Source organism: Telopea speciosissima, chromosome 11 (genome assembly GCF_018873765.1).
Source record: "Telopea speciosissima isolate NSW1024214 ecotype Mountain lineage chromosome 11, Tspe_v1, whole genome shotgun sequence".
Lineage (NCBI taxonomy): Eukaryota > Viridiplantae > Streptophyta > Magnoliopsida > Proteales > Proteaceae > Telopea > Telopea speciosissima.
The window spans coordinates 38,744,240-38,758,307 of record NC_057926.1 but is presented as its reverse complement, the minus strand read 5'-3'; the positions used below and the strand labels follow the sequence as shown (position 1 = coordinate 38,758,307).

General features: G+C 38.5%; 1 protein-coding gene across 1 annotated transcript in view; it reads right to left on the bottom strand.

The window, feature by feature from the left end:
• Window positions 1-2,884: 2,884 nt before the first annotated feature.
• The window catches only part of LOC122645074 (phosphatidylinositol-glycan biosynthesis class X protein-like), a 14,597-nt gene continuing 3,413 nt past the window's right edge, over window positions 2,885-14,068 (bottom strand). The window contains 4 exon segments of the mRNA XM_043838420.1: window positions 2,885-3,365; window positions 4,010-4,126; window positions 4,210-4,507; window positions 4,510-4,602. Coding sequence (XP_043694355.1) covers window positions 2,977-3,365; window positions 4,010-4,126; window positions 4,210-4,507; window positions 4,510-4,602 — 897 coding nt within the window. The 3' untranslated portion in view covers window positions 2,885-2,976.

Below are 14,068 nucleotides of genomic sequence, written 5' to 3'. Positions count from 1 at the left end.
CCATCCTCAACGGGTGGAGGAAAACTTTTTCCTTAGAGTTTTACGTCTTTCTTTGAATGTTTTTTTATTTTATTCTTATAAATTATTTAAATCAATATAAAAAAAAAATCAAAATAATTTGAAAGATCATATTAAAAGTTTACCACAATAAAAAGATCATTATTAAAAGTTTTCATTGTTTTGCATATTTTTTTTAATATACATGTGAAATAATAAGATTTATCCATTAAAAATGTATTATACTAAACAGACAAATTAATAAGATTATAAATTATTTAAAATCGAGTTGCCTTACAACCACAATGAATGAGAATCCATTCACCCAGACGGTTCAAATGCAAGCAAAGGTATCGATCGGATGGTATTTTGAGAAAGGGAAAAAGTTTTCTATCAGGGAGTGTGGCCTACGCCAGCATTTCCATGAGTCTATCTCTCTCCTTAAAACAAGGGGGACAAAGGTGTCTTTTCATCTCTCTCCTTAAAACAAGGGGGCAGAGGTGTCTTTTCACATTGAGAGAAAAGAGATAGACTCATGGAAGTGCTGGCGTAGGCCACACTCCTGTACAGAAAACTGCTTTCTTTTGAGAAAAATACTAAAACCCAGGTAGGTATTTGCCAATCCTAGGATGGTGGGAATCCACTCACCAAAATGGTAGTGGATGAAAACTTAATCGAATTGTTTAACACCTTTTAGGGTGTCACTAAGAAAATATTTCTTCATAAAATTGGCTTTGATTGGTATAAACCTGTCACCATGACGATATTGCCCATTATACAAACGAGTGGTCATGGATTCTTTAAATAAATAATAGGGGGCTGAGATATTTTGGTAATGAAACTATCAGCCTCATTTATACTTTATAGTATCTTTTATACCATATATTATACTTTCTTATCTTTTTTGTGCCATATGGAATGATGACAAGTGTTACATGAAGATTATAACTGATAAATCGCTTGCAACGTAAAGTAAAAATAAAAGGGAACGCGTGTTTTGTTCGGTAGCGTGGTTCCTATGCCAGCATAGGGTCAATGGGAGTGTACATAGGAGCATTAAAAGGGGTGGCATTTCCGCCTATTATGGGGGTGAGGTGGTCTTTTCACCCACTCTATACTTGGGCACAGCATGCACGCTCTTGTATATAGTTCTTTTTCCAAAAAAAAAAATTAAGGATAAAGAACGTTAACCGGTCGTGCTGCGCGACCGATTAGCATTGCGCTTCCCTAAAAATTAATTAAAAAAAAAAAAGTAAAATCACAAGCTACAATGGCAGCTCAAGTGCTCAATGACAAAAAAACAGTATTAGTGTACGTATCATGGGCTAGGGGATTGTACCAAAGACAATACACTAGTAATCATTGTGCAATGCTCGACCACCGTTGGAAACCACTTGATGTAGTGGTGGAATGGACCGGTATCCTCTTTCATGCGAAATTTACCTTTTTTTTTTTTTTTCTTTTTGTTGGGTAAAGAGAATTTCATTCAGCTGAAGAGGAACTCATAGAGTCCAAATTACAAAGATGAACAATCCATGGAGAGGAATTAGGCCATGTTACTGATCTCTCCATCGGTAAGGTCTTCCGGGTTAGGGTATCCACAACATGGTTGAAAGAGAAAGAACATTGAGGTAGCTTGCTGAATGTCGTTGATAATGGGCTGGATTTCTAGTGGGATAATAGATACGTTAATATCATTAACTCCCCAAAGTAGTAGATATTTGCAATATAATCGAATCAATTGCATAATACTCCCTCTACTAAACAATATCGCATAATGAACATAAGGCATATAATTTAATTACTGCCAGTCCATTGAACATGCTAGTATAGAGATTCTATGTTAGAGATTAGATGATTTTTTTTTAAAAAAAAATTGATAATAAAATAATATTAGTTTTCAAAACAATTTGTAAAAACTCTTTACAAAATCAATGCCGAATCTAGTTTTTTGTTCAATCATATGCTGACATTCTCTTTCATCGATATTCCCTAATAAGGTAATGGATCCCGTACGTGTTGAGCATCTCTCTTGTTCACGATCAAACATCATGAACCCAATACACTGATATATATTCAGGGAAACATCAAACATTGGTGTGTCAAAATTAGGGCAGCAACAGTTGGGTTGGGCTGGGCTTTACCCTAGCCAACCCTAAGTCCTCTTAGGTGGGCCCAGGCCACTTGGTCATTTCACAGCCCCTTGTGAAATGCGGGCACTGTCGGATAGGTATATTTTTCAGTATATATAAAAAATTCTAAAAGTTTTTCTAGGAGGTCTCACCTAGTTCTACCCCATGGAAGGTGATCTACCGTAATTCTGACTGTCGGATTCATAGGTACTGGTTTGGATTAACCTGTATCTATCAAGTTTCAGATTCAAATTCAACTAAATACCCCCACCCCCATGTATATCTGTGAGGAGAGGGCGGACCTTGATACAACGGTAAGATTGCTCTATTTTGACTTAGTGGTTGCAGGTTCGAGTCAGGAAACAACCTATTTGCAAAGCGGAGGCAAAACTGCATACAATATGACCCTCCTCAGACCCCACAGCGGCGGGAGCCTCATGCACTAGGTACACCTTTTGTGTATATCCATGCATCTCTGTATCTGTCATCCATCCATGTCTTCTTGTGCACCCTCTTCTGTAGTCCTGAATCTTTCATTCCTTTATTTTACTTGTGAGTAGAGGACCCTAGGGTCTGCTTGTCCATAAAGTGACAACCCCATCTGCCAAGCCAAGTGTTGTCCAGATTTGGGGTGGTGGGGGGGAAGGGGGAAGGGGGCTAGAAATTCTGCTCCTGCTTAGTTTAATGTAGCATTAATGATAATTGAAGGTTTCAGTCACCCTCAAAACAATTAAAGATCGAGCGGATAATAAAGCTAAAACAGAAATAATAGAAGGTTCATTCCCCATGTTTAAAAACATCATCGCATTAAAATTGGAACTTTATAGGCTAAAAGTGTTCCAAGAAATTATGAATGTTTCAAGTTTTTTGATTTAGCAATGAGCAAAGGAAATATTGATGTTACAACAATCAAAAGAGTGGTTGATAAGGCTGAGATAAAAGTAATAGCTGATACAAATTTGGCATGTTCAGAATTTCCAGAAGGTATTTTCCATACAATGCTGGTCCTAAATTCAGAACCCTCAGTCACTGACATCCATATACAGTTTTGATGCTGCAAATTTTCTTCTATACTGCAATTAATGAATAAATCTGGCAGATCCATCTGAATTGTTAAATAACCACTTCCAAAAAGAGGTTGCAGGAGAATGATGTTTAGAATATCAGAAAAAGCTTTCTCTGTGAGATCTGATTGAGATGGAAAAACCATGTGTAGCTGTTCCACAACAACTAAAACTAGACACAGAATATACTTTCTAGCTCAAAATTTATTCTGCTTTTGGAAGGGATTATCCCTATTTGCATAGCTTATCATATTTCAAGTGGTTCACTAGAACACCCTTTTCATTTTCTTCTATAAGAAAAAATTTACATTGTACCACTTACTCAGAAGTAATCCACTGTATCAAAAGAGAAAAAAAACCGAGTGAGGACTGAAAAGAAGACATTTAACTGAGAAGAATAAGTTGCAAGGATAAGGAAAGTAGAACCGGACTAGAAATGGAATTAGTTACGCAACACCAAACTATTAATAGAGTAAGCAAAAAGTTAAAGTGGACCATCTCAATGTCATGATATAGAGGCCCTGACATAGTTATCAAGGCATAGGCGTCCTTGGTCACCTTGGGCGCCTTGCCGCCTTGTTGGTGTCACCTTGCTATTTGGACCCTCTCCAACGCCATGGTCGCCTGGATAACTATGGGCCCTGACACATCTGGTAGGACAGGAATTGTCTAGACAGCTTGAATAATTTTTAACAGCACATTAGCAAGAAATGGTGGACTGTATCATGAACCAATTATAGGAAATCATGGAATATCCATCAGACTGTTTCGAGACTAACTATGTTTATTTCTGGTTTACTTGTTAGGAAAACTCACCGGATATCGTGCATGTAATGGAAGCCCTATTCATGTGAATCTCAACAACTGATTGGTTGGAAAGTGCAGAAGGTAATTCCAAATTTGTGTCTCCAAAAATAGCAGCGTCCATGAAGACTGCAACAAACCAATGTAACACAGTAAGTGGTGGACAAGTCTCACTTGACTAGCTAGAATATAAAAATGAGATGGCTCCTTACCATCATGCTCAACAAGATGTTGTAGTTCAAATGGGTCTGCAAAAGCTCCAGAGGGTACTCTCTCAATGATTATGGCTTTGCAGGAATGACTAGGCAGCTCAGATATGGCCCCTGGCTGGATATTAATTTTGATAGAGGAAATTAAATGCCGATGTGAACCTTCCCCAATCAGATGACACGGTAACATTGACATCATTAGTTTGGAACTAAGATCAAGTGGCAGCTCTTTGCAGGAGCCAAGGGAAGATTCATGTGCTAAGAAATCTTGGGAATTGGCATCCAGAAGGCTGTCATGTTTTCAAAGAATGATTCCATAATATATCTCAGAGAGTATGGCAAGGAACTGGCATTTTGGTTGCTCTTGTAATCAACATTCAGATTACGTCTACCTACCTGAAATAAGGAGAGTAATACAGTAAAAAATATAAAAGTGAATAAAGGAAATCAGTGACAATGATACCCAACATCAATAGAACAAACAAATTCCTTATGTAGCATATAGGCACTTCCAAATACTTTTAAGGGTCCATTTCTTGGTCAAGACAAATAAAATTGATTAGACAATGACAAGGTTGGTTTTCATTGAGCATGTTACCAGGATGGTCTACCAAAACATAGCAGTATCACACATATGTAAAGTGACTGTGACCCACAAATTTATTTGTCCAATAGGATGCACGATGTAATCTAGAACTACATATGGATACAAATGGATAAGAAACACAGATTCCATTAATTTTAGAGTTCTTCAACCTGAAGCTAACACTAAACCCCCTTCTCTAGTAGTTCAGTAGGTTAGCCAGTGATGACAAGCATCTAAGTCTATAATTTCAATGTGCATACTTTACAATTTACAGTATCTGTTTATAGCATTTTAGAGTCCCATTCAGATATAAATTTAAGGACAAGAGGAAAGAAATCCAAGGTCTCTGATGCAGGCAGCCCAATTAGATTTAATTTTAAGTCCACAATGGGTCAAAGACTTTGGGCTATTTGGTTTTGGTTTATTCAGTATTTGTTGTAAAAAGACGCTTTATTGGGCTGTTATTAACGGTGGTTCTAAGGTATACAAAATTAGTTTTTTATTTCTAGTATTTTCTATTTTCAGTTTTCTATAAATTTTAGGCTAAATTTATACTATGTTGAGTTTCTGTCTTGGCTTGTTTCTATTTTTGTAAAAGAGCTTAATAATCTGGTTATAGAAATTCTAGAAGTTCTAGAAAGTTTCTATTTTCAGATTCCTCGGTTCCCAAGTCTAGGAAATTAGTAAGTTTCTAATTTGATGTCTAATATGGTTCAGTCAAGTTAGCCCATAAACATATCAAATTGCAACTATCAATTTGAAGGCTTTGGAATTAATGAAATTGAATGTTGTTTGTCTAGCAACTATTGAACCTATTGGCTGCTGATTGTTTCTTTCTTCCTCTCCAACGATTTCTTCTCTCATCTCTTTTTCTTCTTCTTTAAGATTATGTTCATGAGTACTGTTCATAAAATCCTAACAATGTCCTATTTCTTATTCATTCCCCAATCTATTCTTGTTCTTGAAATCTTAATCGCTCTAATATCTTCCCCACCGCACTTCCTTGTAGTTTAGCCTTGGAAAATCCATAATCGTAGACTGTACTATACATTAGTCTCAGGTGAGAGAATACTGAAATCTGATGGATCTACAAACAAATCAAGCCAACCATATTCTCTAGAAGCAAAGTGGAAGGACTCAAGTTACTCCACTGTTAGATCGTTTTCCACTGCTGTTATGTTCCTTCAATCCAAGACAATTATCCTCAAACCAGTCTTTACTTCACAACAACTACAACTATTAGATTGCTTATAACACCATTTTTTTTTGGATGAGAGGTTATTATACAATTAATGCAACAACTTTGAGTTTTTTTTTGGTAAAGATGCAACAACTTTGAGTTAATCATGCCAAATATGAAATCACATTGTTTTGTGATTTGCTTATCCAATGGATAACCTTTGTAAATAAAACTAGATTTAATGGAGTCTCGGAGAGGAAGAAGATGAAGAAGAAGAGAAGTGGCTGTAATCCTTTGGGGAGAACTATCAAATAAAAATTATTCTCCCCTCTTCACCAATATTATTAATAATAGGGTAGAGCTAACACACAAGAGAAATTCCCAAACTGCCCCTGACTAACAACTTTCATCTTCTAGTTACTGTTCACATGAACAATGTATGGTACTGTTCACAACACTGTTCACCTGAACAGTACCCAAAGCACATTAACACTCCCCCTCAAGCTGGAGCATAGATGTTAATCATGCCCAGCTTGTTACAAATGTAATCAATTCTCACACTTCCCAATGACTTAGTAAAAATATCAGCAAGTTGCTCCCCTGTACGAACATGTTGTGGAGCAATAAAACCTCTTGTAGTTTCTCTCGAACAAAATGGCAATCAACCTCTATATGCTTTGTCCTCTCATGAAACACAGGATTGGAAGCTATATGGATAGCAGCTTGATTATCACACCACAGTTGTATAGGTAACTCCTTCGTAAATTTCAACTCAGTCAACAAATGTTGCATCCACATCAACTCGCAAGTAACCTGTGCCATAGCCCGATACTCTACCTCTGCACTAGATCTTGCTACTACTGGCTGTTTCTTGCTCTTCAAGGAAACCAAATTTCCCCCCACAAAGACACAATGCCCAGTGGTAGACCTCCTATCCACAGGAGAACCAGCCCAATCAGCATCACAAAATCCCTCAACACGTCCATGACCATGATCAGTGTAGAGTAGACCACGACTTGGAGTTTTCTTGAGGTATCTCAGAATTGAATCACAGCATCCCAATGTGACGTCCTAGGAGAGGACAAAAATTGACTTACTACACTAACCGGAAAGGCAATATCCGTTCGAGTCACAGTGAGATAATTTAATTTTCCAACAAATCTTCTATATTTTTCCGGATCATCAAGAGCATCACCACTATTAGCTGTCAACTTCAAATTTGGGTCCATTGGAGTATCCAAAGGTTTAGACCCAAGCATACCTGTTTCGAAAAGCAGGTCAAGAACATATTTCCTCTGGGAGAGAGAAATCCCTTTACTAGACTGAGCTACAACTCCAAGAAAGTACTTCAACTTACCAAGATCCTTGCTCTGAAATTTACACTGCACATGTAACTTAAGCTGTTTAATGCCTTCAACATCATCACCAGTGATGACTATATCATCTACATATACCACCAAAAATATCCTGCCAGCCTTGCTATGCCGGTAGAACACCGAATGATCACTGCCACACCGAGTCATCCCAAATTCCAGAACAATATCTGAAAATCTCCCAAACCAGGCCTTGGGAGATTATTTCAAACCATACAACGACTTCTTAAGTTTGCACACTAAACTAGACTCCCCCTGAGCAACAAACCTAGGAGGTTGCTCCATATAAACCTCCTCATGGAGATCACCATAAAGAAAAGCATTCTTCACGTCCAACTGAAAAAGAGGCCAATGATGGGATGCGGCAAGAGAGATCAAAAGACGGACAGATGCAAGCTTGGCAACAGGGGAAAAGGTATCAAGATAATCAACTCCATAAACCTGTGTATAACCTTTGGCAACTAAGCGTGCCTTCAAACGAGCCAAAGAACCATCAGGGTTCACTTTAACCATATATACCCACCAACAACCAATAGTCTTCTTGCTAGTAGGTAACGGTACCAAGTCCCAAGTGTGATTTTCAGCTAAGGCAGCCAATTCCTCCTCCATAGCTGTCTTCCAGCCAGAGTGGGATAATGCCTCTGAAACAGACTTAGGGGTAGGATAAGACTCAACAGTAGAGAGACAAGCAGTAAAGTTAGCAGATAAGCCTATATAAGAAACAAAATGAGACAAAGGATGTTGAGTACAACTACGAACACCCTTACGAAGAGCAATGGAAATATCAAGATCAGAAGAAGGAATACTTAACTGAGGAGTAGGATTCGCAAGCGAAGTTGAAGTTGGAGGATCAATAGAGACCGGGGGTGCTGTATCATCTCGAGGACGCCGAACAAATGTAAACCGAACAGGAGGACGGGCAGGCCGAACAGGAGGAGGCGGAGGCGGAGATAGAGCAGCAGCCGGTTGACCATGGGAAATAGTACGTTGCACCACATATAAAGGAAGATCCTCATCCAACTCCGAGGAAACAAAAGATGTATCATCATAAGCAGTGGACTCAAAAAAGTTCACATCAGCAGAGACAAAGTACTTTCGAAGAACTGGTGAATAACATCGATAACCTTTTTGAGTGCATGAATAACCCAAGAAAATACATTTAATAGCCCGGGGATCTAATTTGGACAGACCTGGACGATGGTCACGGATAAAGCAAACACACCAAAAAATTCTAGGTGGTAAAACAAAGAGAAGTTCAGTAGGAAATAAAGGAGAATGAGGAATCCCACCCTGTAACACAGAAGATGGTATACGGTTTATAAGGAAACAGGCAGTCAAGACAGCATCAGCCCAAAAGATTTTTGGTGCTTTCATCTCAAAAAGAATTAAATGGGTCACTTCCATTAAATGTCTATTCTTCCATTCAGCTACACCATTTTGTTGGGGTGTATCTGAACAAGAAGACTGGTGCAACATGCCACGGTCAGCCATAAAAGAATTAAATGGAGCAGAAAAATATTCAAGGGCATTATCACTACGTAAAACACAAATATTCTTATTAAACTGAGTCTGAATTTCAGTAACAAATGCACGAAAAATGGCAAACAGCTCAGAACGACTTTTCATTAAATAAATCCAGGCGACTCGAGAATAGTCATCGACAAAAGTAACAAAATATTTAAATCCCATCTTAGAAGTAACAGGGAAAGGCCCCCATACATCACAATGCACTAAAGAAAAAGGGTACGCAGACCGTTTATTGACTTTGGGGGGATAACTCACATGGTGGAGGTTTCCAAACTGACATGACTCACACTCTAAACTAGAAAGGAAACTAAAACGAGGATCCAATTTCTGTAAACTCTGCAAAGACGGATGGCCCAGCCGACAATGAACTTGGTGTGGAGACAAAACACTGGAATAAGCAACTAAAGGAGAGTCTTCAAGATGATACAACCCCCCTTGCTCACGTCCCCTACCAAGCATCTTCTTCGTCATAAGATCTTGAAAAACACAGGAATCAGGATAAAAGGTCACTGAACAATTGTAGGCTTTAGTAATTTTACAAACAGAAAGCAGGTTACAAGGGAAGTCAGGTAAATGGATAATAGAAGACAAGGACAAGGACTTAGTTGGGTTGACAGTACCCGTGCTAGTGACTTTGGCAAGGGAACCATCAACCAATGTAACATTAGACTCTGAAGACCGAAAGGAAGAAAAATTACCTGACACACCAGACATATGATCAGAAGCACTTGAATCAATGATCTAGGGACGAGAAGTGGAGAAACACGTAGTGGCATTACCTGTCTGGGCAAAAGTAGCCGTGGAGGAAGATGTAGAAGGCCGAGAAATCTGAAACTGTGTGAATTGAGCATAATCCTCATCAGATAACCTTACCAACTTACCCTCAAAAGGTGCAGCAAGAGACTAGGTACTAGCTGCTGAATTAGCATACTGCTGTTGCGGTGGCTTCCCATGAAGTTTCCAACAAAAGCGTTGGATGTGTCCTGGTCGATCATAGTGATTACAAGTCTTCATAGAACCAGAATTTTCACCACCATTACCACTACCACTGCCTCTTCCACCTCCACGGCAAGCTATACCACCACCACGACCCCCATTACGTCCACCATTACCTCTCCCTTGACTAGAAGCAACAACGGCAGAGCTCTCACCAGGAGCAACTGCTGGTTTATGGGAACTATCACGGGAAACACAAAGAATGCGAGAAAAAGTTTCTGCAAGTGAGGCAATTTTATCTTCTCCAAGAATAGTGGAGCGTACTGAGTCATATTCTTGGCCCAGTCCTCCCAAAAATCCCATGACCGCAAGTTGTTCACGTTGATCTTGCATCTGTTTCACATCTGAACTAATGGGCAGCAATGCATTTAACTCTTCGAACATTCATTTATAATCGGCAAAATATTGGGTCAACAGACGTCCCTTCCTATCAGCACGATAGAACTCCTGTGACAGCTCATATATACGGGATAGATTATTCTGTCCAGAATACAAAACATGTAAGTAATCCCATAACTCCTTCACAATATCTATGTGAGTCACTAAGTCAACAATCTGTGAATCCATACTATTCAACATCTGTCCCAGAATGCGTGCATCTATAATTTCCCACACTTCATCATCCTCTGGTTTGGCCTTTGTAAGATGTTTCTGTTGGCCACGACCAGTCAAAACAACCCACATAATTTTCTTCCATTGCTGGAAATTACTTACCCCTTCCAATCTCTTCTCTGTAATAGATTTGGAAGAACCCGAAACAACCTCAGAGATAACACCTTTAGAATCTTCAGTTGGGTCACCCATCTCGATCAAGCAAACCGATGCAGAAATTCACCAACAACTAATAAAAACTGAGCAAAAGTGATGAACTAGCAAGCAAACACAATCGCCAACAACCAACGAAAAATCCAGAGATCGATTTTAATCCAGCAAGGATCGATTCAGGGAAAACCTTACAAAGAACCTTCAAACCACCAAAAAGAAGAACTGAAATCGAAAAAATAATCACCTCCCAAAACCCTGAATCGATATCAAGCAATCACCACAAAATCGAGACTAGGTTCCTTTATATAATCATGAACTAGTCTCAGCAAACTCCACCAAAATGCAGCGTAGGGTGCTGCAGCCCCTTCAAAATGTGGTCACGAAAACCTTCAAATATGAAGCCTTCAAAATCGCAACACTGTCTTGATCAATTTGAGAGTAATCGAGTAGGTCCTAGGATGTAGAATTGACTCCTAAGATCCTAGCTCTGATACCATGTAAATAAAACCAGATTTAATGGAGAAGATGGAGAGGAAGCAGATGAAGAAGAAGAGAAGTGGCTGTAATCCTTTGGGGAGACCTATCGAATAAAAATTGTTCTCCCTTCTTCATCAATATTATTAATAATAAGGTAGAGCTAACACACAAGAGAAATTCCCAAACTGCCCCGGACTAACAACTCTCATCTTCTAGTTACTGTTCACGTGAACAGTGTATGATACTATTCACAATACTGTTCACGTGAATAGTGTATGGTACTGTTCAAGATACTGTTCACTTGAACAGTACCCAAAGCACATTAACATTAAATTCAGTTTAACAGCTACTTAGTTCACCATCCTTAAGAGGAACAGCCCCAACATTTCTACTCCTACATGCAAGGTTTAAAGTATCGGTATTAGGCAATGTATCGAAAAGCAGACTTGACGTATTGCCATATTGGGATACACATGGATATGCTCTAAAAGTTAAGAAATGCTTGGATATGCATGAATACTTTTAGGATTACGGTTTAAAGTAGCAGTATGAGGTAGATCAGAAAGCAGATTTTAAGATACGTATGCGATACATATCAGGAAACAGTAGAAAAATTAAGTTACACATGGATACACATCAATACTTATAGGATACTTGTAAACTTGTTATTTTTAAGCATAATTGATGGGTTTCTAGAAGCCTAAAGGACTATGTTTAAGAAATTCAGTTTAAACCAAAATTGCAGTGGATGTTGTGTGACCAGATTCAAGAGAAAGTAGATATCTAACAATCAGAAGTTCAGATGCAGGTAATATTCTGATCGAAAGTCTAATTACAAAGGAAAATTGCTTCCCCAAAGATGATTCTGATCCAACGGTGATCTGAATTAACAAAGGTGTCCTATTGAGAATAAAACTCTTGGAATTAAGGTTTCAGCTCACAGAACCAATCTCAGAATTATATTGGAAGTCAGACCAGTAATAAGAATAATTAAAGAGCAATATAATCAAGCATTACAGTAATATATAAAGTGAAATAGGAAACCAGAAACTTTGCTTGAGAAATTAAAACATACTTGAGGTTTCCAGCAACTCATATAGCTGTAGGACCCTATGAGAACTTCAATAAATTTAAATTATGCAGCCGCATGTAAGCTTATAATAGGTTCTGATTACCAACAGCAAGATCTGATCTGAAATCTCAATAGGATTCTTAAGGGAAATAGAAATTCCCGAAAATAGTATGCACAGCAGCAAAACAGAATCAGAGAGTACTAACCTGAGAAAATGGAGGATAGAATAGAAAAAGAAGAAGGTAAGAAAGATATGACCTGAGCTTCAACCCAAGCCTTGACCAGCATCCCACCGATCAACCTCACATCACACCAGGCAGCAACAGCATCCCACAGCTTTCCAACAAATCCAAGACTGCTTAAATCTGATTTATATTCAAGGAGTTATGTTCTGGTCAAGCCTTATTTGGTGTACGCGGATGCTATTTAAAATCACCCTGATTGGAAATAGATTTTGACATCAAAACAAAAAGATTATTTTACCGCTCTTTTGGTTTTTAGTCATGTTTTGGTATAATAAGATTTATAGAATTTTTAGCTTTGAGAAAAACCCTAACATTTGAAAGTTGAAAATAAAAGACTTTGTACATTCATGTCTTAAAAATAAATGAATAATAGAAACATATCATGCATATTTAAATCACTAAAATATATGGGTTTGGATCAGTAACGTTCACCATCGAAGTTTTGAATCCAGTAGACGATGATGCAGCAGTTGAGTCCTCCTTAGATACTGCTACTGCAAGCTAGTGTCTTACGAAGATAGGTTTGTCCCTCTGCCTTATCCGTTATTCTCACAATAAATGGGTATGTGCGATAATTGTTGGTAGAGGGGGGACCTAGGTTTTCACTTATAAATATAACTCGCCAAAATCCCATTACGTCTGACGGTTACATGGGGTAACGTCTATCCCATTTTACCTCAATCTCCTTAGAGATAGGAATGGTGGAATCCAAAGATTGTGACATTATACAACGTCTATGTGACTTGGTCAAATGACCCAATAAAATTGGATATTCTAGGGAAAATCCTACAGAAAATTTTACCTGCGGCCGAAAATCCAGTTTTTGTTCTTGAACTGGTGGTTGACTTTTTATCATTTTGGAATTTGTTTTTTAACTATTTTTATCGAATTCAAATAGGGGGTATTTGCTTATTTATGAATAATATATTAAGTAAATGAATATAAAAACATTTACGAAAATGATATTTGGCATAAATAAGTGACAAACCTAGTTTGATACCAATAAAACCAGCGCCTTGCACTAAGTTCACAGTCGCCTAGACAAAAAAAAATAAAAAACCCCGCTTGGATGCCAAGGCCTTGACAACGTATGTAATCTAACTCCTTTTATTTGCCCCAAAAAAACCGCATGGACGCCAAGGCAGCGCCTTGAAAACTATGTCTGTAATCTAACTCCTTATTTTGCTGGGGCAAATAAATTCATCAGCTCCTCCCCTAAACTCTCTGGCTCTACCCTGCTCCTGCATATGTGTAATCGGCTCGGTGCCCTAGCCTGCCATATCTGTCTTGCCTCTACCTTTGTCTCCACATTTCCAAGCATGTAGTCTTCATCAGTGTCAAAATCAGTGAGTCCCCTGCTCGTACCTCTACCTGTCTCTCTAGAATTACCCCGTCAAGCTCTTCCCTTGCCCTTTGCTTATCTAACTTCCTCTTTATTCCTCCCTTCATTAGGGTAGCCATGGCCTTTTGCACCTCAAGAGGAACCTTGGGGCATTTGGTCACATCTCTGTATCTACCTGCCAAATGCCACTTCAATCTAGTGGCTCACCTTCCATGATTTTCTTCCGACAATAATTGCACTCAGATTCCTTCTTGTCATTTCCAATGGGTACACCATACCTCCATGCTATGTTACCCCAT